The sequence below is a fragment of the Neolamprologus brichardi genome, chromosome 22 (genome assembly GCF_056152115.1).
Source record: "Neolamprologus brichardi isolate AB-2024 chromosome 22, ASM5615211v1, whole genome shotgun sequence".
Classification (NCBI taxonomy): domain Eukaryota; kingdom Metazoa; phylum Chordata; class Actinopteri; order Cichliformes; family Cichlidae; genus Neolamprologus; species Neolamprologus brichardi.
This window is the reverse complement of record NC_142124.1, coordinates 9682636-9709497: the sequence shown is the minus strand read 5'-3', so window position 1 is coordinate 9709497 and position 26862 is coordinate 9682636. Positions and strand designations below refer to the sequence as shown.

Below are 26862 nucleotides of genomic sequence, written 5' to 3'. Positions count from 1 at the left end.
TAAATCGAAAGCCGCTCAGGCGTGGAGCACCAGCAGCGGCGTTTCTGCAGCTTTGGATGAAGATGAATGCCACCCACAGGGGAGTGAAAGGGAGAAAGAAAAGGGGGCAAAGCAGTGGTTGATAATAGGGAAGGGAACGGCGTGGATGGCAGCGTGCCAGAGTTCAGCGTGTGAAAGTGCGAAGGAGAAAGATGTCTGGTTAGGAGAGCAATGGGGATAAATGTAAAGACGGTTAATAAGGAGGCTGTGAAAATATGTGTAGGAGGGTAAGGAGGAGGAGGAGGAGGAAGGGGTTCTGCCTACTGGCAAAGCTTCTTCCTCTTGCGTAACACGGGCCATCTCTTCCTTTAGCTGCTGTTGCCATGGGGAGAGATGTTGGCAGTGGAGGGGAGATTTCGGAGCTCCCGATGCCTCTCGGGTTCAAGAGTCTCTCGGGAATTCTAAACCACGATGATCCCCGACTTCCCTCCTCCTCGTTAGGGCGCTCACTGAGGAAAAGCTGGAGGAAAAGCCTGATTGGTTGTATTTTTAGACCTTGCTTTCAGGATGATTTAAGCAAATCTGCTCCCACCCCCAAACCCCTTTTTAGCTGGTGCCATATGAAACTCTGTGAGAGGGATGAGAAGTTGTGTGCGGTGCTGGAGGGCCTCGATATGTGACTCAGGCTTTAGTTCAGGTGTGCCTCGTGAAATGAAATGCAGGCATTGTTTATTACTGTACCAAGACTTTATTTTCCATGTGCACAGAATGACTAACTATGAGTCTCAGGCAGCGAGTACAGGTGTTCAGTGGAGAGAAGCTTATTCCCGGGGGTGAGTGATGAAAGAAAGCTTCTGTGGTGCTGAAATGATTAGTTAAAAAAATCCTTCCAAAACATTAACCCTCAATTTGGTTCATAGCTACTTCTAATCTAACTTTTTGTGGAATTTGCAGTACCATTGACTTCAATCAGTGCATTTTCTACTGCTCATCTAGATATCCTATGTGGGGGTTTTGTTAAACTTGACTGAAACGAGACATGAGACTTAATTTGTCCAGCGTGTTCTGGGTCTACCCCGGGATCTCTTTTTGGTTGGACATCCCAACAACGCCTCACCGAGGCTACTTAGTCAGATACCAAAAATATTCCATGGCTTGTTTCTACTGTTAGCCCCATCTAACGTGGTTTGGTACGCTAAGCTAACATATCAACTGCCACATGAACTACAAAGCACCTGCCCCTTATCTAATCTGTTCTAATGATAGAGAGTGGAAATCTCGAGCAGACTTTGTATGTAGAGACATGACAAGTGGGGTTAACTGCTAGCTAGTCTCTTTTAAAGTTTATAAAAAGATTTATATCCTTGTAATTGTAGAACACGAAACTTTGTGGAGTCTCCATGTGAATGGTCCTCTCTCTGTTATCCCTGCAATAAACTGGTGGCTCCAGTTTGGGTGGGTACCCCGCCTCTCGCCCTGTGAGAGCTGGAGGCTCCAGTCCCTCCAGCGACCCTGGAGGAGGTAGGATGGATGGATGACCAAAAAAGTAACACTCAGAAAACACATTTTAATGGCAGAGGTTAAACTCCGTCTATAGGAGTATTGCATATATGTTTTTAGTATTTGAAACTGACTACTTTGCATTTTTAGATGCCTTTGAAATGTGTGAAAAGTGTTCTGTGGTTTCTGGCCATTGGCATCGGATCGGTCAGGTCTGGAGACTCAGTGGCTCGCTCCCGATCATGTTGGGACGTATTGGTTTTGGTGGCCAGTTTAATGACTCGGGCTCTTTAGAGTATTCCTCAAGCTTTTTTTTTTTAGAGGGGTTTGCGCATTTTTCTTCCTTTGGGGACCGTTGCCAAGTCCACAGAGTGTGTGCTCTGTCTGAAACGATGTTTACATGGGCATGCGTGTTTCAACGTAACAACCACAGAGATGCCAGGCATTGTAATGAAAGCTCAGTGTTGTTCACATGTCTGCAATTTTGATGTTGTAGCTGATCGATGCATTTCACAAAATTCTATCCTCCTGAAAAGACATCTCGCAATGTTTACATGGTGGCAGAGCTGCGTACGGTTCAGACTGAAAATGTTCATCACACATCCCACAGATATTTGTGTTTCAGCGTCTTCATTAGTCCCTACAGTCGTCTGCACAGACCAGATCAATGCACAGAGCAGATAGATGGGTATTTATAGCCTCTACGGGGGTGTGGGAGGTTGAATGCCCAATGTAGGTTAGCGGATAATCTGATGTGGACTGTGTGTTTATATACGTGAGCCTGGGGGAATTAGGGACCTGTGGTGTTTATAGAGCTCCCATCCTGCTTTGTTTTTTTGTTTGTTTTGGGGGGGTTTTTTCTTGCAGGAAGAGAGCACTGATACACAGCTCGGGGAAGTCAGTTCTCAGGCAGTGAGGGCTTTCCCAGATTTAGAGTAGGGATTAGAAAAAAAAAAGAAAGGAAGGAGAGCGAAGAGGGAGGAGAAGATAGGGGGGAGGAACACGAAGCCAGGCAGGGAGGAGAAAGAAGCGTGGTTGCTACACTGACAGTAGAGAAACCAGGCAGAAGTGAGAAGTGAAAGCACAGAGACACAGCTGTGCGTTAGTGTGTGAGGACAGACGGCAGCCAGACGCTCGGCTTTCTGCTCTGCAGTGCCGATTCAGTCTTGTGCTTTTCTTTTCTCTTCTTCTCTCTGGGAGACGGAGAGAGCACAGAGGAATGTCAGCGGGTTTTGGTTGGGAAAGTGTCTGCCGTCTGGGTCGGAAATGTCAGGTGTTTCCCCGTAAGCGTGTCTGACTCCAGGAGGGAAAACCAAGCGGGAGCAGCCAGCTGCTCTCTGAGAAAGTCTCGACTTTCTTTGGTACTCTTCTTCCCTCCTATCAGGTATTGTGCAGCCGCTGCGAGAGCTCGTCTTTGTGCTGATCAGTTGTATTTTATTCCTCGCTGCAGGCTTTTGTTTCAGTGTGGGCTGCTTCATTGTCTGCTTGTTTCTGTCTGTACCTTCCTACTCATTTGCTCATCTAACTACAGGTTTTTGTAGAAGTTTGTAATTATTCCTTAGTTTGTCTCCCTTTTTTTCTAGCATTGTTTCATCCTGATGTGTTGGGAAAACGAGTTTAACATTTATTAAGATTCACCTGTTTTCTTGTGTTTTCAAAAATTCTGCCAGTAGCTCATAATCTGCTCATTATTTTCTTGACACAATGCCAGAAAATAGCAGAAGATATTCTCCATAACCTCCCTAGAGCTCATGATTAGCTGTTGCCTTCACAAGTGCAACAAGTGCTGCATGGAAATGATGCATAAAAATGTTGAATTAAATCAGAAAGTCATCACATTTGAGGAGCTCAAACTTTCAAATGCTCTGAAGCGGCAAATCATTTCAGCTCTCTCTCTCTGTGCCTTTTTTTCCTTCGATGGTTAAATTAAAAGAAACTGAGTGTCTGAGAGTTTCAAAACTTTATCAGCATTTCATGACTGAAATATGATCCCAGTCACGACGACGTCGGTTAAGGGGTTTAACTCACCTAAAAAATCCCCACCAGCAACCCAGCTCAGACACTCCAGCGCTCGTCTGGGGCAACGAGTTCGGCCTCGGTGGCCGGACAGCAGCAGCTGACGCACAACACGAGCTAGAGGAGAGCGTAAGCTTGTGAGCTACAGTCGGGGATGAGCTGGAGGCGTTACGCAACAGCTCGTCCAGAGATAGAGTGAAGCTGAACTTAGACACTTTTGGCTTCTTCTTCTTCCACACAGTATGAAATCATCACAGAGCTCCTCTCCCTCCCCCACTGAGTAGCTTCATGCAAGAATAGAAATACCTGTTGTGCTACCAGAGTGTTTAAGAGTTACCTGGAGATCTGTTTATTTGCAAGGTTTCCCCCCTTTTGCCTTTTTTCTGCAGTAATTTTATTACGTGCATCATCTCGTTAGCTCTCCCTGAAGCACACGACTTGGCAGGGGTCAATACTCCGGTGCCGGACGCTTTCCTGTTTACCACGCTCGCTCACTATGTGTGTCCGCCAATATGGAAATAATCAAAATAAATGATGATTTACTTGACGCTGTGTCTTAAAGGTCCACTTAGTACATTAGGTTTGTTTCACCTGTGGTGTTTTGAAGTTACCATCTTGTTGCGTGATCTTTTTCTTCAGTAGTTTGATGGCAAAGACTGTTTTACAGCAGTGGATTTAAACTGGCATAAACTTTTCTTGTGCATTTGATTTGATTTTTTTGCTTCACGCTCAATGGATGCTTGGAGAAAAACAATGCTGATAGTTGGCTCACCTTTTGAAATTAACTGAATATTATCATCAATGTTGTCAATAAAACCTAATTATTGGCTGTATACCACACATATATGCAAAGAAATCATTCTTATTTAGCTACTATTATACCACAATATCATAAATAAACAGAAAGTAACCTAGGTCATGTAGACAACCTGGAAATACCAGGTAGGTCTTATGACCGAGATGTTATGACCTTTAATTTGAGTCCACGCTCAAACCTCAAATCAAAACTACTGATCATTCTTTCGCTTGAGTCAAATGACTTCCTATTCATGTATAAAGTGAAAAGCAAAAAATACAAATAAAGAAATGAAAAATGAACAAAAAGGAAGTGGATACACATCGGGGACTCCAAGCCCAAAACGTGAAAAAAAGCACTACTCTTTCTAGAAATAAAGAAAGAGTAGTGCCACTACAGGAGCTGCAGGATCAAACATAAACTCGTGCTCCCTGGTTGGACACAAAACGGGAGAAAAAAGCTTAGAAATGTATGGCAGATAATTCCTGCTGAGCTCCCACTGCCTTTTTCTGTGGGGATTTAAACAACACAAGAGAACAGGAGCTAAGTTTACACATTTGCAACAAGTTACTTTCACAAACACACATTCTGAGTTCAGCCACATAAACCTAAACCCAATAACCACCAAGGAGGACGCAGTGTTGGGAAGGTTACTTTTAAAATGTATTCCATTACAGAATACAGAATACATGCCCCAAAATGTATTCTGTAACGTATTCCGTTACGTTACTCAATGAGAGTAACGTATTCTGAATACTTTGGATTACTCAATATATTATCATGCTGTTTACAACTACATGAATGTACTATTGCTGTGATTTATTACTATTACTGAAGGACCGCGGCTCCGAAACGTAGTAAAGGGACCTCTGGCGAATACGTTGGGTTCTGTGTCGGCTCGTAGCCGAAAACTAGCTTTACTTTGTTGTCTGGGTCAACTTCGCTCTCTAGACAGAGAGAGGCGTTGAAAAGCTGCTCCAACAGAACTTATTGTTTCAGAGGAAAACACGAACACGGTGTACAGTCGAGTCTTAATAGCTTACTTACAACTGAGCTCGTCAGGCACTCTTCTTGGCTGCAGTGGTTATTATTATATTTACATGCTTCCAGCTCCCGTTTTTGCTCGACGACAGCTCGTACTTTTCCTTTTTCTCCCTCCCTCGCTCACAGACACATAACGTGTATGGCAGTCCATTCTCCCTGCAGCACGGACTACACTGCCTATGATGCTACATTCTTTAGAGCTATACCTGTAGCATTCTGCCTATTAGCTTAGCACAACAACAACAGGCGCTCTCTCACCCAGGAAACACGCAGAGAGAGAGCGTAACCCTGTAACCATGGCAACCGTAACGCTGCCACCTGGAACAACAGAACGTAGCTGTCAAACAAAACCCAAACAGTCCTGACCCGCCACAATATGAAACAGGGAAGTACCGCAGTGTAATCCATTTATTTCAACAAAGTAACTGTATTCTAAATACCACCTTTTTAAACGGTAACTGTAACGGAATACAGTTACTCATATTTTGTATTTTAAATACGTAACGGCGGTACATGTATTCCGTTACTCCCCAACACTGGGAGGACGTAATGCAGCTTTTCTAGTGAACAGATGCTGCAGAGCTGTGGCATATGGGCAAATGTGGAAGACTGAGAGTAGGGGCAGCGCTCTTCTAGCAAGAGGCCAAAAGGTCAGTGTGTGAAGTCTGTTGGCTGAAATTTACTGGATTCAGGCTACTAGCTGCTGGAGTCTACTTACTGGGGATGTCTATGTGAGTATGGGAGTGATGACCACCGATAAAAGGCTGTTAAATGTCCATTAATGCTGGAAATAAGAGGTTTACTGATATTATTGGTCGCAATAACTCTGAACTTTTCTGAAGATTAGCTGTTGGAGGTGTGTGTGTGTGATTGTCAGCTGTATGGCAGCTAACAGTCTGGTGAAATTAACCTTCTCGAGCAGCACCACCGCGTACACCAAACAGAGTTGGTTTAGGCTGAAGCAAATTGCATCCTAACTCATTTTTTACGGCACTATCTGGACTTTTTTTTTTTTTTGAAGACTTCTTTAGTGAGAAACTCGCTTGCTGCCAATCGTATTTTGACTCAATCTCAATAAAGAAACTCTCCAGAAGCTTCTTTACTTTATGAATTAAACTTCTATTTCGAACCGAAATTGAGGTATAGCTGACTGGATTGGTTCATTAATCAATTAGACGACTGAACTGTGATTTCGAGCTGTTCTGGTAATTGCTGATGGTTCCTAAATGTGAGAATTTGCTGCTTTTTCTTACTTGCCTTACATCGGAGTAAAGTGGATGTGTTATAGGTTGGAATTTTAGGTTCAGGAGTTTTTCTGCAGCTTTCTCACAAATATCATTCGATTTACTTGGATTGATTGTGAAAGAATTATTATATTTGAAGCCGATGGCAACAAAAGACAGAGGAGTGGGCAAGAAGCGGAGAAGATGATGCCGGTGGTGGTAGTGATACAAACAGGGAGGAGGATTGGGAGGACAAGGTGGTAAAATTGAGGACTGAGAATGAGACGAGGAGGAGGAAGATAAAAAGACAGTGAGGGAACGCCATGTCTCTTTCGCTTGGATTATGTAACATTACCTCCTGCCTACTGCCGATGGCAGAGGAAACGCTCAGAAAACAGTGACAGGGGCGGAGGTGGAGGTGGGCAGCGATATCAACATCAGAGAGGGAGAAGCAGCAGTGGTGTCAGTCAGACAACCACAGCTTACCTAAAATAATGCGATCATTCAGTTAGCTGATTAACAGACGTGAATGTGACGGTGTCTTAAATGGAGGTTGTTCTAGCTTAACGTGCCTTAATGTGGCATTTTATCTCTGAAAATCTTTCAGACTTGTTTGACAAATCATTGAAAATATCTTATGGAGCCCTGTTTTTGCTTGTTTGTTTGTTTTTAAAACATATATATCAACATGTTGAGCAAAAACTACCAACTGATTGAAGATTCGATGATATCATCTCACACAGACGTTTTTGGGCCTTTCAGACCTTCATTTAGTTTCTGTGAAAAAATCGCCAGCCACATTATTAGGTACACTTGCTCAAATGCTTGTTAAAGCAAACATCTAATCGCATGGACGCGGCCCAACGCATTTATGCACGTAGATGTGGTTGAGACAACCTGCTGAAGTTGAAACCAAGCATTATGTATGCAGGAGATATGTATTGTATTGTACATATACAATATATTGTATATGTACAATATATTGTGGGGGAATATTTTCTTGGCACACCTTGGGACCTCTGTCGCAGTAATTTTGTTGACCATGTCACACCCCTTGTCATGAAGCTCAAACTGGTTTCTTGAACATGACAATGAGCTCATTGTACTCAAATGTCCTCCAGTCACCAGATCTTAATCCAGTACAGCACCTTTGGAGTGTGGTGCAATCTGCCGCATCTGTGCGATGCTATTGTGTCAATATGGCCTCAAATCTCTGAGCATTGTTTCCAGCACCTTGCTGAATCGGTGCCGTGAGGAATTACGACAGTTCTGAAAGTACAGTGAACTCATTGTCATGTTCAAGAAAACTGGTTTGAGCCGACTCGATAAAGTGTCCGGCGAGTCTTTGTTTTTTTAGATTTTTAAATGGAAGTTTTGATTTGATTTGTTTCGCTGGTTGACATACACAGGGCTGTTTGTTGTGGCCTCTGTTGAGACATGTCCCTCTGTGTTTACATTCAGCACCAACCCCGTATATGCAAGAACGTGTATGTGCTAAATGAGCTATAAAAGCAGATGGTTGTCTGGCGGCATCTGGAGATAGAGAAGCCAGAGAGAGCCGCAGAGCAGCTGCAGGAAAGCCCTGTGGGAGTCTACAGCGCCGGCCACCGGTCTCTCCGGGCGAGCCGATGGCACTCTGTAAAAAAACAAGCACACTTCTCGGTATGTAAAAAGACTGCAGCTGTGGTGTCGTCACTGAATATGTTTTCAAAAAGCTTTGGCTCGAGAAAGCCTTCGTAGTCTTTATCTAGTGGCTTCTTGTTAAATGGTTTTGTGCTGCTTTCTCTAGAAGTCGCGAGTCAGTCAAAGATCACAGAAACTTGCTGTGACATGTTGGTTTCATGTACGATTATGAAACATGTGCCATAAACTGAGAGTAAGGCGTTTGAAATGGGTTAGGGGAAATGTGGGCTCAGCTTCTTCAGCCTCTGGTTTTTCAAAATTATTTTCTTGCAGTGGATTTATTTTGAATAATGAAAATATCTCAAACCACCATGTTTATGTCTTCTAAACAATAATCAAAAATCTGGATGAACATTTTTATGTATAAATGTTTGCTTCACATGGCTTTCCTGCATTTCTTTAAAATTCAAAACTATCAAAATATTAGAAAAAAGTCCTGAAAGGACATCAGAAGAATTGATTTATTTTAAATATGCAGATATTTACATATCATATATGCAGCATTTTAGACTTGAAGATTTGTTGGTTTAGGAAGGATTAAGCAAAATAATCCACCAAATAATTTGTGTACACAGCAGCAAATATAAAAAATTAGTTGGGCTGCAACTAATATTTAACCTGACAGTTGTTATCACTTCATAAAATGTCAAAATAATAATAATAACAAAGTGAAAGTTCCCACAGCTCTACTCGATGTCTGTAAATCTCCAAACGCCAATAATGTAAAAGAGAAAACGACAAGCAAAGTAAATGTCTGGCATTTCCACTCAGCCTAAACAATCACAGATCGACTAATTGATTAAACCTTTCAGCCGCACACTGGGTTCAAACTGAAACAACAGCGGCCTTCATCCTACAGTCAAGAGGAGATTTGTTTAAATTAAATCATAATGGATTTTCATGCTATTAACATGCCCCGTGTTTCCACATCACAACAGCCCTCATTAACATCTCAGCTCCTCCCCTGAGGGCAGCAGTGGGAGGCAACGGGTGGAGGAGGGTGTGATGGTTGAGAGACGAGGCTTGTTTTTCAGTATGCGCAGCAGAAAGGAGGGGGGGAGACAAAAAGAGGCAAATAGGTGAGAAGAAGCCTGGATTCAGAAGCCGAGCCTGAGCAGGATCCTGCTGCTGTTCTGTAACATGATCAATGACCTTGCATACTGTCAGATCCCGGTTTCCTCGCGCTCACTGGCTTTTGTTGCTCTCTCTGCCTCTCACTGTACTCAGCCTCATAAGCTCCAGATCTAATTAAGACTTGTCTCTTTTCCTAGAAGGCTTGGCGGCTGTAATAGTCTCTCCTCCTGTAGCGAAGATGGCACTGTGATTAGATTCAGAGATACGAGAGCAACAGCTGCCAGCAGGATGAAACTTATTGGCCTGAATCGCGTTAGATTCCTCTGATTGGGACCGCGATTGCGTCAAAGCCTCTGAGTTATAAATGTGTGTTCAGAAGTTTTTCTACATTTCCTCAAAGATCAGCCTCAGCAGAGGGGTGGAAGATGTACTCAATCAGTCGAATCATGTTTTTGTAGTATTTTCAGCAAATATACTTAAAGTTTCAAAGCAGTCAAATTACTCGTTGCAAAGCCAAGAGGATCTATTATGGGCATTTCCACCCTCTGCATTTATAGTCTTGGACGCTACTAGAGCAGCTTTGCATGATGTGCAGTTCAAGATAATCCATGTTTTTCCTCATGCAGTCCCTTACTTTATCTACTGTATGAAAAATAACTATTTGTAAAACAGAAGGTTTGAATAGCAAGTGGGCGGGGCCAAAAGCCTCATTATTTTGGCTATCTGAACGTCCACCACAGTCCTTGATCAGTCAGTTTCAGGATTGTTTTCAAATCTTTTACGAGGTTTGTTAGCACGTGTCTGTGTTGCTCATTTCTGTAACTTCCTGAAACCACTTAGGTCTCTAGTTTTAAATTTATTCCTTGACGTTTTTGGCATTTTTCCGAACACATTGTAACACAGCTTCATACACTATACACTAATAGGGTCATCTCAGGCACACAGGACTGACTGTGAGCACAGAGGCCACACCCACCTGCAGTTCAAACCCCCTTGTTTTCGAGGGGCAGCCAATCATGAGAAAGTAGACTTGTTTCAGACAGTGGGTGAACTGAGCAGTAGGTGTAATGGAGGTCACTGTTTTGGATTTTACATTTTACTGTTTACTCTGAAATATCTGAAAATATGAATCATGAAAAAGAAAAGACAAATATCCGTTTAGTGGAAATAAAAACCACTAATCTGACATCTCAACCAAGATAAGTTCACTGGTATTGGTAGTATAATCTTAATGTTATCTATGTTTTTCTTTGAGAGTAAAACGCAATATTTGCCTGCATAGTGTGCTGTGGTGAAATGAAAGTAGCATAAAATATAAGTATATACAGCGGATTTTGACCCTTTTGCCAAAAATCTGCTCGTTTCCGATGAGAGTGTGCGAACGTGGTTTTTGTGCTCGGCTGAAAAGAATTCTGATCGCGACGGTATGCATTTAAAATTCGAAGACGAAGCCAAGAGAAGAAATTTTCAACGTGAACTCCCCAAACAAAAAGCCAGAGAGAAGAAAAGCCTCTCAGCTCTGTGACTGCCCTGCTCACGTGGTTTTTGATTGGTTTCAGTTTGGTATTTGGAGTATGAAGGGTCAGCGTGGGCGACTGCTTGTACGCAGCACGGATAGGAGACTTTTTGGCAGTTGAATTCGTGGCTGTATTGAGCTGAATGACTGTGGTAACCCTGATTGTGCGAGTGTTTGTAGACATCTTAAAGCTAATGGACAGCCAGCACACACACACACACGGGGACAGTATTAGAGGTTAGTAGCTGGATTACTTCATTCAGGCTGTGCTGCATTATCACCAGCTCAGCTGTCATTAACTCAGATGTTCCCACAGAGATGAGGTGCAGTGTCCTCCACTGCTCCACTCACACACAAAAACACAGTGATCCCTCTTTAGGTCAGTTTTAAAGACAGAGGAGTTCGGGCGCTTGGCCGTCAAAAGTGAGTCACTGCTTATTTTTGCTTTTAACATGCCAACACCAACTTTTTATGCTGCAGCTTTGGCCGGCCTAATTACAGTGTGCCGTGTTGATCCTGGAGTTTTTGCCTGTGAACTATTTATCTTCTTTACCCCGGCAATGACACTGCAAAAAGTGCTTGGTCACGCTGCATGTTGTCCCTGGCCTGGATAAATATTTATCTGATTTTCTGAACCTCTTTTGCGGCCAAACTGTAAAACCCTGAGAATTCCCCATAATGACTAATACAAAAATAAAGCAGAGGGAGCTTCCTCTTTTTTCCCAACCAGACCACAGTACAGTGAGGTTAAATGTGCAGGCTGGCGTCACTTAGGGAGACACTTTTGTCATTTAACTGCCCGGCTCATCGCGTTTATGTAACGCAGGAGGCCGAGCACTTGTTGGAAGTCTGCCTGCTGTGAGCGGGGTGAATCCCCTCCTTTAACTATTGACTCTGGTCACTTTGAAAGCTCGGAGTGAGCCCTCCCACAGCGACCTGCAGGCTGTTTCTCACTGCGACCTTGCAGCTTTATCTCACCCCCTCAGTGTCAGTCAAGTCAGCTTTGCTCCGCCTTCGGGGAGCTTCAACTGAGCAGCACAATTTGTTGTTGACTTAAAAAATCCTCACAAGATTCTGCAGTTTTCACGGCCATTTCCAGAATCTTGTTTTTTGTTTTTCGCCCACACTCAGCCTTGAATGTCTCTTTTTTAAATTTTGGAGTTGAAAAGAAAAACAAAATTGCCGCTGGGTGCCGCTGGGTGTCTCTGAGAGTGGCAGCGGTTTGCTGTTGTTTAAGGCAAAGTAGAGGAGGCTGTATTTATAGCTGGGACACTTCAGGCAAATGAAAGCAAATCACATTTGACTCTGCTTTCCAAAGAGGGAAACTGACCATCAATCATTTCAAAATAACATTAGGAAAAAAAAGAGTCTAACCCTTATCCATTTAAAAACCATCACTTGACTTCAATAACTTATGATGGCAGAAGAAGGAAAGTTTCTCTGTGCTCATACGTGAACATACCAGCATGAATTTCAGAGGCCAGTCGACTATTTGAGCTGATTAGTTTAGATTTAGTTTCGTATTTACAAAATTGGTGTATCTGTCATAACATTTGAGAAGCTGAAACCAGAAGTTGCTTAAAAATGCACACATTGTTGATTCATTTCCTTTTAATTCGATTGTTTACTTTGACTTATCCTGGAAACCTCGAAACAATATAAAGTCCTGTATCCAAAACACAAAAATATTGGCATATGTAATGTTAAAAACACACATTAGACAGCTTGTTTTTTTTATGTCTGAAGAGAATAATGTATTAGGATCTTTGTTAAATATCATCAAATGCATACACACTAAGTATTTCCTGAATAACGTGTGCGTAAAAGCAGAAGCAGTCTCTGCACAAAAAATTAAAACCATGGTGTCCTCAGATAGGGGGGAAAAAAGCTCAATTTAAGACTCATGTAATACTGCTTCAAATGAAATTTGGGATTAAACACTTCAAAAGTTTCCCTCAGCGTGTTGGTGTCGGTATGAAAACGAACAGCGGTGTATGAATGATATGCTTTTTAATGTGAAAGGGGAAAAAAAACACCTCAGACTAACGTGCAGCCTCATTGTCAAAAAGGAACTGAAAGACGAAGGCTTAAGATCAGCAGTGATGTTTAAAAAAACAAAAAAAAGGGGGGGAATAAAAGCAAAGTCCTCTGGTAAACACCTCAGTCTTCTTTAGCCGGTGAGTGAGCTGTTAGGCAACCAGCAGTTGGCAGGACGCTTTAAATTCCTCCGACACAAACAGAGAGAGGGAGGGAGGCCGAGAGAAGGATCCCCTGGAGGGTGCCAAAGCCGGTTTTAGTGACGTCAGCCGGCCTGCACTGTTGCTCTGTTTGGCCGGGCCCTCCCTTCCTCCTCCCCCCCTCTCCCTGGGCCTTACAGGAATTCCCCTCCTCGTCACATTATTCTGAGGAAACCGCAGGCAACGCCCCTTGCTGCTGCGCAGCCACAGCTGATAGGGCGGAAACGCAGGCTTGTGACTGCTTGTGTTGACACAGACTTAAGTATGCACTTGTTGTTCTCTGCAGAGTCTCCTTTTGTCTCCTGAACAAAAGGAGTTCACATCAGCAGCGTCCAGCAAAGAAGTGAGTTTTTGTCCCGTGAAAGAACCCACTCATCACGCTCTCGGGGATTCTCTGCAGCGTTTCCTGTTTACCCTCTGAGGTCAGAGGTGTGAAGTTTAGCTTTTGTAGGGGGAGGGGGGGGGTCGGCGAAGGCTTGTGGGACACCTTTCCTCGAGTCTGAGTCGTCAAAGCGAACGGCATAGACAGGAAGCAGTCAGTGAGCTGTCACTCATTCACGGCGCCTCAGTAATCAGCCAAAGTTGGGCATCGGGGCAGTCGAGCCTGAGGGATCCAGAGTGTGTTTGAAAGTTGTTTTTATCTTTGGATGTTGCTGTGACGGGAAGCAGCGCTGCCATCGGGTTTGATGTGCCACACACTGTGCAGGATTGCAGGCAACACAGCAACGGATTGATGTGTAAGTCTGTGATGAAGTTTCACTTTTTCTTAACTTTGAAATATAAATATGTCATTTCTAATCTGCGCTTAACTGTTTTGCATTTGTGCCGAATGAAACCAAGTATTTATCTGACATGTTTGCTATTATTTTGGCTGTTCTCCCCTCCTCATCATTGTTTTGCCTTTAGTCAAAAGATAGTGAAAACCCTGTACAACAGATTCTGCAAACTGGAGGTGACGTCTCTTTAAAGTGGTTAAAAAATATTCTGTGGATTTCTTGTCATAAGTAAATGTTGACCGCACACTGTGATGGCTGTAACGTGCTTGCACCTTTGTGCATTTAGTTTGGTTATTCATAAGCCTCATTTAGCTTCCTGTTGCCACTTGGAGGTATAGTTGGTGAATATGCTTATTTACTTTATTTCTGACAGGTGCGCGTGCGTAGTAAGCATATACACCTCGAACCGGCAGATGCTCAGCTTAGCATAAAGAGTGAAAACAGAAGGAAACGAAGTGAATCCGCATTATCACACCACATTATCACACATTATCCACCGTAAAAACAAGCCATCGCAAAACAAAGAAAAACAGACTGCTGCTCATTCTTCCTCTGCAGGACCGTCCTAGAGCCTCTGCTGGCTGCAAATACAATATAGCTTTAGTGAGGATAAGAGGTGGTTCCCAGAAGGTTGGTGGTTCAACCCCAGTACACTGAACCCAAGTTTTCCTCATTGCATTCATCACAGTAATGTTTGTGTTTGTAAGAATGGGTGAATTGTAGTTAAAAAGTGCTCAGTGAGAGTAGAAAAGCGCTGTATAAGTACCAGTCCATTTATTATTTACTGCTGACTGTACCAGCATGATTTGGAGAGGACGATACTGGTCCTGTGTGGAACTAACAATTATTTCCAGCTTGTTTTTCCCACTATAATTAGAATTAACCTCATACTAAGATAACTACCTGCTCACTTCAGCTTCAGATTTACTGTCCAGATGTGTGAGAGGTATTCATTTTCTTACTGTCACAACATCATCAAAATATTCTTTCATTTTATTCCTCCTGTTGATGAAATGCTCCCCTGCTCTGAACATTTGCCTGCTAATATTTTGTCCAAAAGTAAATAAATATATAATGCTCGGCATTAGTTATACTAAGTGAGTGTTTATGTCAAATATAAGTCCATAAACAGATGGAAAATCTGCAGTGATAATGACAAAGTAGCTCAAGAACAGCTGCTAAACTAACTAATATTCAGTTTTAATTCATTTCAAGACAAATTTAAGGAAGGATCATATTTGAAAAGCTTAAATTTGAGGTAGCGTGGTCTGCTCTGAGCAAAACAAGTCATAATGAGAATTGAATTAGGTGGGTTGATTGCATTAATCTGAATATTAAAGGCCTTAAAGGTCTTTCAAAACCTCAAATTCTTATGCCCCCCCCGCCTCCTACCTCCTCTCCTCCTCCTTGTTGCTTGTGTGACGCACAGAGCTCACCGTACGTGTGCAAAATTTATTTTCACGCTGAAGTGACTGAAATGTGCTTCCTGTCCCACACGGCCCATCGAGGCGTCGCTTGACGCCACATCGGCCGTCAGTCGCCAAGCGCAGTAAAGCGGAACCGCCGCAGCGTTGCTTCTTCTGTGTCACAGCCCCTCAGCAGCCAGGGGGAACTCGAGACGCTGACTGGATGCAGTTTGACATGCAGCTTGTTTTTACTTCCAGTTTCTTCTTTTTTTAGACTCCTCAAAGAAAGAAGTGGGTGTTTGTGTACAGTTGAGAGCTCGCTGCTAAATTTCAGTGACTGTTTCACGTCTTATGTGAAACTGTCGGGCTCAAACGGTGACATCAAATCCAAACTGAAAAGTTGCTCACAGTTCAGTTAAGGGTTTTTTAGGGTTTTTTTCCTCACAGAACAGGAAATGCGTGCTAGAGATGAAACAATCAGGAATTGATTGATAACAGTTTGATTTGATTTTAGTGGTTTGAATGATTGAATAAGCATTTTAATATCTTTTCAAATGAATAGTTCAAATTTTACTTCCATATTTAAGAGTTTACATGGTGTTGAACATGAGAAGAGCTGTGTTGTTAGTTGGGGTTTGAGTGCTCTTATTGTGGTGGATCACCGTAGCTGCAGGGGGAAGCTGTTCCAGCTGAGAGAGCTCGGTTGGCGGCGAGAGCCAGACGGGAACTGGGAATACTAAAAGCTGCTGGTCGATGGATCTATGGATAAATAACCCGGGGCGAGCCCGTGCATGTGTTTTTGTGTGACGAATAATATTTTAATACTAATTTAATGCTGATTAACCAAATCACTGATGGTCCTAACGCTTTCTACGGCTGATTAAATATTTCTTGATTTCAGCTTCTCAAATGTTAAATGTTTCCCTCGGTGTATTAAATCACTGTAAGCACAGTGTGAAGTATTAAGCTCTGGATGGCTCTAATGGACATTTCTCACTAGTTTCCGATGCTTTCAACCCAACAATTAAGTGACGGATTTAAAACCCAAATGAATCTTTAATAGAAACAAAATGAATAATTAGTCGCAGTCGTGTGTAAAGTAGTTGTTTCATTGAAATTAAATAGTGGTGTTATATTGAGAGTATGTAATATATAAACAGATTCAGCATATGAACAACAAAGTGGAATTTGAAGGCAGGAAGATGTGATTTTTGGTACTGGAAGTCTTCTGAATAGGACCGACCAATCAGCTTTGACTGAATGCAGGTGAATAATTTCTACAAACAGACGTTGGCTGAAATAATGTCTTTAATCATTGGGCTTATTCTGATGTTGATTTGTCTTTTTTATCTGCTTTCATGGTTGGACTGTAAACGATGACAGGAAGTCTTGGCGTGTGCATCAGGCATCCATTAACCAGATATGTGCTGGCTTCAGCACCAAAACTTCAGCTGTTACCCCCAAACCTGATTCCACTTTTACTTTAGTGCTGGTACTTCTATTCAAGAACCCTAAGTCTTTGTGTACGGCTCTGCTGGTTTTTTTTTTTGTTTGTTTTAAAACTCTGTAAGTTGAATATATTTTGTTTTTTGGTCTGGTTTTGTTTTAGTTCTGACACCTGGTTAAATTTGTGTTTCGATGCAATTTTCAGGAACAACTTTTCAAGCTTTGACCAACAGGGAAACAAATCTGCAGAGATCCAGAGAAATCACAACTCTGCACGACTCAAATAATTTTTTTTAAGAATATTTTTGAGCTTTTTATCTTATTTGACTGTTTGGCAGCAAAGAAGGGTGCGAGTGCATGGTAAGAAATGCAGCAAAGGGCTGCAGGCCGGACTCGACCCCTGGCTGCTGCACCACAGCCATAAGTCATACAGGTATCTGCTCAACCAGTGAGCTAAACTGGTGCCTGTATCTGTCAATTCTTTATTTTCGTTTTAAGGAAAGCAATACCCCGTAGAAACTACCTTGATTTTTTTTTTCTAAAGTAAAGATTAGAGGAAATTATTGGAATAAATTAAAAACAAATGATAAATCTGGGATATTAACTGCAGCAGTATCTTAATTTTCTTGGGTAGCTTGTTAATAATTTTCCTACAAAACGAGCTTGACGCCTTCCGTGATTTGCAGCTGCGGGAAGGAACGCATCATTTAGCGTGTCTTGGCTTTGCGTTTGGAAGTCTGGTTCTCTCTCGTCTATTTTGGTGCATACAGTTTTTTGGGGGAGAAGGTTTTTAATGCGTGCGTGGACTGAAAAAGATGGAAGAGGATAATATTCACGTTCACGTTCATCTCCGCCCACACCATTAAAAACCCCTACACATGAACACAAACACGCACTCTTCTACCCACCCGGTAGGTTTCTCGTTATATCAATTTTTCACAAGGGTGCCCACGCGGTCCCAATAATCAGTGGCCTCCAGTCTGCTGCTTCTTCCACCTACAGTTTCCTGCGGAGGCAGCAGTACTGTACCGATAGCGCACCAAACCTCTGTCTTTGTCTGTGTGCAGGAGAGGGGGTGATCTATTTTTCATTTGTTGACTGGGTGTTTGCAGCTTCATCACTGTGAGGATGGAGCAATAGCTTTAGCTCTTATTAGCATTATTATCATTATTTTTAGAGGTAACTCAGACAAGTGCACCTCTGTCACTGCATTGTTCAGCTTGTGTGTGTGTTTGTTGCCCTGTGTATAAGATCCTCATCTCTCCTCTCTTGATGGTGATACATTATTAAAAGCTGCCCGCCTGAAGCTCCAGTTGATGCCGGGGTTTTTAAAAGATTTTTTTAACTCTTACCTGCCCTGCTGCTGTCACTTCCACTCAACACGCTGCTCATAAACAACATGGTAAACAGCTCGACTCCTGCCTCCCTTCATCCACATCCCTTCCACCTTGTCGCCCCCGCTTCGTGGGATGTTTAGCAGACAGCAGCTGATCTCCAGGCTGCAGGGTGGGGAGGGGGGGGGCAGGATGAGGATCAACAACCCTGAGCCACTTTTCCAAAAAACCGATGGCGCACTGCGTAAAATGTAAACACGAAGAGAAAATAATGATTTTAAAATATTTATTTTTATGTAAAAAAAACCAAACGTATTTGTTCACATATAAATGGGGTTTGCAGAAGTAAAAAATGGGAAGGAGTCTCTGCTTTGACTCTGAGAGCAAACAGTCCCAGCAATTAAAACATAGCATTTCTCCAAGTAATATGCAAATAACAACCACGTATCTGTGGTACGCAATATAACTGAAGGAGTCAGAAAATCAGAAGCAATCTCTGTAAGGGACAAGTCTGTGCAAGCACTTGGACGGCTTTACGTTTGTAACTTGATTCTGCGGCTCACTCAAAAACCAGTAACACAGTCTGTTTCTGGATCTTTTCCTTGTTATTCGTTTTATTTGCATAGTAAACTTTTACTTTGCACGTGTGGATGCAGCAGCACAGTTGACCTCCCTGTGCCCCGGTGCAGGCACCGTTAATGCTAAAGGGTTCGCTGCTATTCAGATGAGGTTTGGTTTGGTTTTTTTCCATAAAATGACTTACTTATTACAGCAAGACATTTCACACACATCACAGCATCTGTATTAAGAGTTTATGTCCAGCCCGCAGCCCAGACCCACTGAAAACATTTATTAGAAAAAAATAGAGCAAAGGAGGCAGTGAGATATTAAATAGTCAACATTTTGCATTTAGATGACTAAAAGCATTTACCTTTATGAATTACATTCATCTCGTCAACTTCTAAATGCGTACAGAGACTGCTTTTAAAGAAAACAATCGAGTCCAGTCTTTAAAATTTTGTAAAATTTGTTTGTTATGAAATATTTCTACTTTATCATAAAATAGGCTTATTTTTAAGTTAGTGTTCACCTGAGGAAGATCATTTTTACAATGTATATACAAAAAAAATTATATACATTTATATAATATATATGTATATTTATAATACATTTATAACACATGCATTCAGTACATTACTTTCTTTTAAATTTCCTAATTTTAAAAAAAGATATATATCTCGTAGCCTTGCACTCAACGATCCTAGTGGTCTATCACACTTGGGGCTTGCTACCCAATCTCAGGTGGGAGTGATGATATCTCCCCCCTGACCTGTCGTCCTGGCTCCCCCTTGCCATAGCATGTGTGTGCAGTAGGCTCACATGGGGGGGGGGGTCTAGCCTTAGGACCCTTACTAGATACAGATGCCCCAGGCGGGAACCAATTTTGCCACGCTCTAGAGGCGTGTAGTCTTACCACTATGCTATCCAGCTGCTATCTATCTATATAGTCCAATGATTAAAGACTGAAATTTGCTTAAATTTTTGGAAACCTCAGATATTTAACTGGTATGTCAATATTAACGTGCCAATAACCATAATTAAAATAATCAGTCCTAAAAAGAATGAAACGTGTTGCACACGCAGTATCACGCTATGCAGTTGAAAGGTTTATTTTCAAAGACCTGACTTAACGCCAACAGAGGAAACTGAACCTTCTTCAAGTATAAACTAAGAATCCGTCCAGAAATTTGATCTCAGAAATCAAGCAGAAAAACACTTTAAAGAAATTTTAACCCGCATTAGATTTTAGATTCGATTTTTGTCCTGAGCCTTTATGCTCGCTCCCTCTTCATCGGTGTTAGGTGTTCCCATCATTCTCTGTGTGTCTGTGCTTTTGTGTTGATTAGATTTGATAAAGTGAGAGGGAGCTAATGCGAGGAAGGGGGAGCGGGAGTGGCAGTCGCCTCGCGCTGAGCTGACTGATGATGATGATTGACTGCAGGGTAATGGGACACTCTCAGTGCGATTGGGGATTCCTCTGCTCTTCCTCATCTTTTGTTCGGTCACTCAGGAAGCACAAGCTGTACTTCCTTCGAGTCGTTTCAGTCTCAGTTCTGCATTCAGATTGGTTCACCCTGCTCGAGACCGCCGGCAGGCTGTTTTCACGGGTGTGTCCGCGATGATAAAGAATGTGTCACGCACTGATGACAACCCTTATGGACACTTATTGCACCGGTCAGCTGCTGAGGACAGCAAAAACTCAGCTTCTCCTCTGGAGGAGACAAAGATAAGATCGACAGACTGCCTTTAAAGGTGACGGCGAGTTCTGCACAGCTCATGCATCTGCCAGCTGTTGTTATGAGTATTGTACGAGGGGATGCCCACGTTTAATAATAGCGTCATTGTCAAATGAAGCCATTCAGGGAGCGATCAGGATTCTGTAGAAGAGAAAATATTGTTGCCTGTACGTCTGTCATTTAAACTATAATTACATAAAAGAACAAACTGGGCGTTTATCAGAGTTGAAATGGTTCCCTATTTGGCTGCAGACGGCTTTATTTCCTACAGCTGGTGCAACTGGCATGATTTCAGCCTTTCTGTCTATTAATCCTGCTCTAATCAGAGGGAACCAAATTAAAAGACTGTAAAGAGAAGCTACGTACAGCACAGCTGAAATACTAATTTCATTAATCTGCTAAGTACTTTGTTGATTAATCTTTTTTGCAAGTAAAGTAATAGTAATTAAAAAAAGATGTTTATGTTGCCAATTTTTCCTTAAAAACAGTTCAGGAACCCATATTGTTGGAATTGGTATCAAATGAGACACAACTGAGAGCAGATTTCTAAATATTTTATGAGGAAATAAAAAGTAAATTGTGGATTTTGTCCGTTATCTAATCAATTAAAGGACAGAGAAGCTTTGATTTCTACCGTATATGCCTGTTTTATCTCCCACTTACTGCTGACAATCCTTTCTTAATAATTTTTACCAATAAATTGATTTCTTGGCCCCCTGAGCTACATGTGAAACTGCCAGATTTCTTTTAAAAGCTGCACAAGACAAACAAAAGCAGGAACATTATCTAAACAGCAAATGTCTTACCCACAGTTACCTGAATAGGTTCAATGCTTTAGTGCTGTTTCGAAGCAGGACTGCAATAAATTGTTTTTATTAATAAATAATAATAATACATTTTATTTGAGGGCGCCTTTCAGAAACCCAAGGTCACCTTACAAAAAACACAATTAATAAAAGGAACAGTAGTCATAAAATACATAAAATAAGTTAAAATTACAAAACAGAGCGTGACAACAGATAAAATCAGCATTAAAGCGAATAAGCCAGTTTAAACAGATGTGTTTTGAGCTTTGTCTTAAATACGGAGAGGGAGTCAATATTTCTTAGTGCAGGAGGAAGAGAGTTCCAGAGCCGAGGAGCAGAGCAACTGAAAGCTCTGTTCCCCATCTCAGTCAATCTACTGTTTCTTTTAAATTTTTATTAATTTATGAATTCATTTACCTTTTTTTATATTATTTAGTTAATGATCTGTAAACAAAGCAGAGAAAACCAGCTGGAGGAAGGGAATGTGGAGTACCATATATTCCATAATAAACAACTTAATTATGCATAAATGATCAGTGTGCTTTATTTGCTAATTAGCGTATGGTTGCTCAACTAATTATCACCATCGATTGCCCATTTTTACAGAGTTGGAAAATGTCTTTGTCTGTGAGTGAGCGCATGCATCAGCTAGTGTGAGGGTGTCTTTGATGGGTGTTTGATGGTAGCGTGTGAGTGAGTGTTTGCACAGTGGGTACGGCAGGCTGGTGGAGGTGCTCGAGTTACATAATCCCAAACTCCCTCCCGCGCAGTGACAGCGAAGAGGGGGGCAGCTGCCGAATCCCATCTTGTCATCTCCGCTCTCCTTCTCCTCTTCCTCTCCTCTTTCCCGTTTGATCCAGCAATAAGCGCCCGCTGTCCTCCTGCTTCCTGCTATCATCCACACATTCAGTCCACCTATCTGGATCGAACTATCACGGACACGACACCAACCTTTTCCACAGAATTTGTTCTAATTTAGTACCTCAGACGTGATTAAAAAGATGACTCAAACTATGCTCCAGCAGCAGTTTTCGGGCTTCTCGTTGGTGTGCTGGTGTAGTGTCGCGCATACTGATGACACCTCAAACTCCTCGCAGATGCTGTTTTTGTGAAAAACAATTATCCCCCTCCCCACACGCACACATCTTTGATGCTATAACAGGGGAAGCTGATGCCAAACTGTTGGGGCATCTGAAACACGTGAATTCTGTGCATATGGCTGCCATGAAACGCTGCCACAGTGCTGTCGATGGCCGCCATTTGGCTCAGCGAGGCCCAGCAGGGAAGGCTGTTGAGTAAAATATGAATTTTTACAAGCTGGCAGTGACGGGAGGAGGGTATATGAGCCTGGTGGTTATTTGTTGGCCAACAGGCAGAGGGACTCTCAGCGGGGATCCAGTGCCAGGGAGATGCAGTTGTGATGCTGCTCGATGTAGGGTGAAATGTAATATTATTATTATCCATTAGGAGGGTGGGGATCTAGTTTGACATAGGTTGTTTTTTTTAGAAGTTTAGATCATGTTTAGATCTGCTGCTCATCTGTTTGGATGGGCTTCCCCTCCTACCCAACACTCCTCGCCCCCACCATAAGTGTAAGGTTGTAAACTCACATCAGGTGGGCGCTGGTATCGAAAGGTGTGAACGTTTTCTTTGCCGTTACGTCATCTTCGCCCTGGGGGTAACGGTAATCATATTTCCTAGTCATCGTAGACAGCACAGAGAGAGGAGTGGGCTGGAAGATGTCGAGCGGGGGGGCATTAAAGATTCGTGGTTGTCATGACAGCAACCAGAGAGGAGACTGACTCCCTCGCCCACTAACCTCAGCCTAATTGACATGCACCCGCCCACTCAGGCCTCTCCCAGCCTGATCATATCCTGAGATATCACGTTTTATAGATCAAAGATCAGGAGTCGGCACCCTCGAGACTGAGGGTGAACTTCCATCTGCGTTTCGCTGCAGTCCTGTTGTTTTATTTGTAGGAGAACAGAACAACCTGTACATCTCTTTACAGTCATCAGCTGCACATCAGGCTCCTTTGTGATTTAAGTAAGACAAAGTATTACCACTGCATGTTTAAGTTGCATATCGATCCCTGGTCCACTAAATTATTAAAGCCTCTTGCTTACAGTACAGTCTACTTAAGCTCACCAAACTTCTAGGGCAGCAGCCCAATGTTCTTTGCAAGGGCGATGATAATCTTTTTTGTGTTTAATGGTTAGAAGGAGACAAAAGAATTGGAGTATGTACAGCACAGTGTTTTTAAAAAGCAGTTCAAGGATCCTACAAATAGTTTTTCTTCCCTTCTATGCTCTGTTTAAAACCACACTTGTAAGCAGTTGCGCTATAAGTGGCTCTGTCTGACTTTAATGTCCTCAAACTGTGTTGTTTTTTTTGTTTTTCTCGCTTCCTTCAAATTTTGTGGTCATGTTACACAATGCAGCGCTCTGCTTTTCATCACCACTAACATTTTGTATGGATTCCTTTGTGCTGTTTTTCCTGCGGTTATGGTACAATTACACCAATTTTTTCTTTTAGATGGCACTGGGATGGTCGCAAAGCTCCGAGGTGAAACATGTAGCCCTCACCCACACTACCTCAGCAACCCCAGCAGCCATAATGAGGCAAATATGAGCAACCCCATAATAATTCCCTGCTTGTTTAATAATTCGGGCGCTCTGAGTAGAATATTTTTCTCGTCCTTTTTGAGGGTAGTGCTGCCTCGCCCCTTTCCACTCACCCACGCTGGGGTTTCCTGATCTTTTCCATGCTCCAGAGCTCGACTTCATGGGTGTCATTCAGCGCGAGGGGGTCGTGTTTGCGGCTTGTTATGTAAGAAGAAGAATATGCTCTATGATAGCTTACACTCCGCTCTCCTAACATACACAACCACTAATAAGATTTTCGGTGGGCAGTAATCACTTACGCCCTTGTTTGCCAGCGCGCTCTAATACGAGACATATGTATATCACGCTGTGTAGACTATGAAGCATATGCTCTCTGAAGTCTACCTCGGAACCTCCCGACCACTAAAATAGGCATTTATTATCTCAAATTGGTTTGCAGCAGCACAGATATTTACACGAGGAAGCCGTGAGGGTGAGCCGTGGTAGCCATGACTCTGAGGGAAGCTTCGGGATCCTCTCTGTTTGGAGAAATACCGTGCCGCCTTCGTTGCCAGGAAGACACAGCAGTTCCTTTGCCTTTGGATGCCAAGGGCGTTCACGTGGTCATTTATATGTAAACAAATGCGTACCTCTGTCTTTGCTCTCTCTCTATCTACCATTTTGTTAAAGATGTGCAGATAAACAAACGCTCTACCCTCTCCTCGTGTGCCTCGGTTGCTGTGTTTCTGCTGGCAGGGTGCCTTTGTTTTGCTCTACAGCAGCGCAGGGGTGGGGACGCATTATGTAATTCGCGGCGTGTGCCTGGGATATAGAGAGGGAGAGAGACTGAGAAGGGTGTGACTATAGTAACACAAACACACAGAGATGATGACATAATCCCTGACCTCCTCTGTGGCCTGCTTGTGTCCTCCCCTCTGAGTATTCCCGGCATTGGACTGTAAATTTGGGAACCACAGAGGAACATCCTCTTTCACTCTCCATTAACATTTGTGCAAAATTACTCCCACCGGTCCTCAAGGACTCCGCTTGCACTCTAATGTCAGAAGCAGGGCATAGAAGTCTTTGTGGGTTTGTTTTTCCATCCAGTTTCCATGGATGGTCTGGGAAGGCACGGACATGCTACAGTAGTGGCCAGGCTCTGGTATAGTGTGTTGCATGCAGAATTTTACATTTTGCTTATAGAAGCCTGCAAAAAAAAGTCAAATTACTGCAGTATCCAGGAAACAAAGCTGTCAAAACAGCTCAGAAAATGTTTTGCATAATAGAAAGTGAGGAAAAGAATAAAGAGCTGCTAATGGTCCATCAGATTTCCTGAAAGTAATGAGTTTGCACTTTCATTTTTCATATGCATTTTTTTGTTGTTATGGTTTTAATGAATAAATATGTCTGCCTGTTGCTTAAACTTGGAGAAGAAGTCAGAGTTTTGAACATAAATTAGAAATAATGAGTGCTGGACACGTACTTTCATATTCTGTATCCTTCCTCACTCCCACAGCCAGTGGCAGTGACCTGCAGGAGCAGGAAACCAGAGGATTTAACTCATCTCTTTGCCTCTATTCCACTGTGTATAACCCACTCATGCCACAACGAGCCAGTCTATATAATTAATATTGATTACAGTACCGCGTCACCTCCCACACATCCATATGGGTCATACAAAAACAGGTTCTTAACCTGCTGGATGTGGGTGATATGCTGTGACATATAGAAGAGCTGAATTGAATACTCTTGTGCCCCCCGAGGGGCGTAAACTGCAGTTAAATATGCAAATTGATCTGTGGGTTAGAGCGCACACTGTGATAATGACAACGAACCCACCTTATAGACTTGTTTGCAAACTTAATCTGTGTATCAAACACCCTCGTACTGCTCTTTTTTTCTGTAAGTGGGTGTGCCTGCGTGATTGTGTTTTTGTGTGCGCCCCCCTTCATATGATTACAGTAGTTTCCATAATGGAATAGTGCACTCTCTCTGCTATGGAAGAATGTCTGTTTTTCATTTGAAAGACCTTCAGCCGTGTGGGAAGCATCCCCAGAATCATTAGTTCATTCTGCACTGCCTCGACTGTCGAGCGCGCTGCTCTGTGCTGAAAATGGTTTCTGTTCTTGTGTTGCAGATAAAATCGAGGAGGCACAGAAAGAGCTTAAAGACCCCAAAGGCTCACAGAAAGGTAAGAGATCTCTTATCAAAACTTGCAATTTCCAGAGAACTGCGAGGAAAGCTTTCTCTTTCATTTTTAATGTAGAATATCTTCTCTTTCACCACCTCAGGGTTTAAAGTGAATTAAATAAGTAATTTAACCTAAAATAAAGCACAAGCAAAAAGCGCAAAATAAATGCAAAATCACTGATGTGGAAAGGAAAGATTATTATATCGGTCACATCAGTGAGGCACGGCAAGCACATTTCACCCAGAGGAAACCCAAAGTGCTTCAGGGTACACGGGCAAAAACACTAAAAAAAATTATAATAAAAAAGTAAAAACAACAGTGATTTACTGTTATTAATATGAATAAATCCTGCATTTAAACAGGCAGACTCATTAAGGTTTTTATGGTAATAAAGTGCTTGAACTCGTGTTTATTGTAAGAGGTACAGCTAATGTTAGAAAGGCTTGCAAACCTGATATTATAAGTACTGTATTTAAAGGTAAAAAGAGAGCAGAGTTAACTGCCCTTATAAACATCATGTGTGGGGTTTTTATTTTTATTTTAGTGAAGACTGTTGATGCATTTATCATGTCTTCTGAGCATGAAAGCAGATATTAGTGGCAGATGTTTATGTGGTTGCACAAAAATGTCCCTTTTAAATTTTAAGGTTTTCTTTAAAAGCAATTAGATATTTAACTACCAAGTACTGTAGAGCTGTTGATGCTTCCAGGTTGGTGTGAACTTGTTATTTCTACCTGGTCTCCAGTGAAATGTGTGATTTATACTTCTGCAGTGAATCTATGTAGAGCCTACGACGTAGCCTTTCACAGGTGTGTGACGCTGTTGCCAAATTCAGCCCCTAAACCACGATGGGCTGCCAGTGATCTGATGGATGGAGTTTATTTATTTTTTTGTTCACGATCCATTCATAATCATGTGATAATGCTGCAGTTAA

The 26862-nt window shown here is 42.3% G+C and overlaps 1 protein-coding gene across 4 annotated transcripts in view; it reads left to right on the top strand.

The window, feature by feature from the left end:
* hivep1 (HIVEP zinc finger 1) overlaps positions 1 to 26862 on the top strand; it is a 67928-nt gene that overhangs the window by 28748 nt on the left and 12318 nt on the right. For 3 of the 4 annotated variants that reach the window (XM_006794374.3, XM_035909324.2, XM_006794373.3), the window contains exon 3: positions 25875 to 25928. In XM_006794374.3, coding sequence (XP_006794437.2) covers positions 25875 to 25928 — 54 coding nt within the window. Of the gene's footprint in view, positions 1 to 13694; positions 13806 to 25874; positions 25929 to 26862 lie in introns of those variants that run through there. The other variant, XM_035909325.2, reaches the window with a different exon arrangement.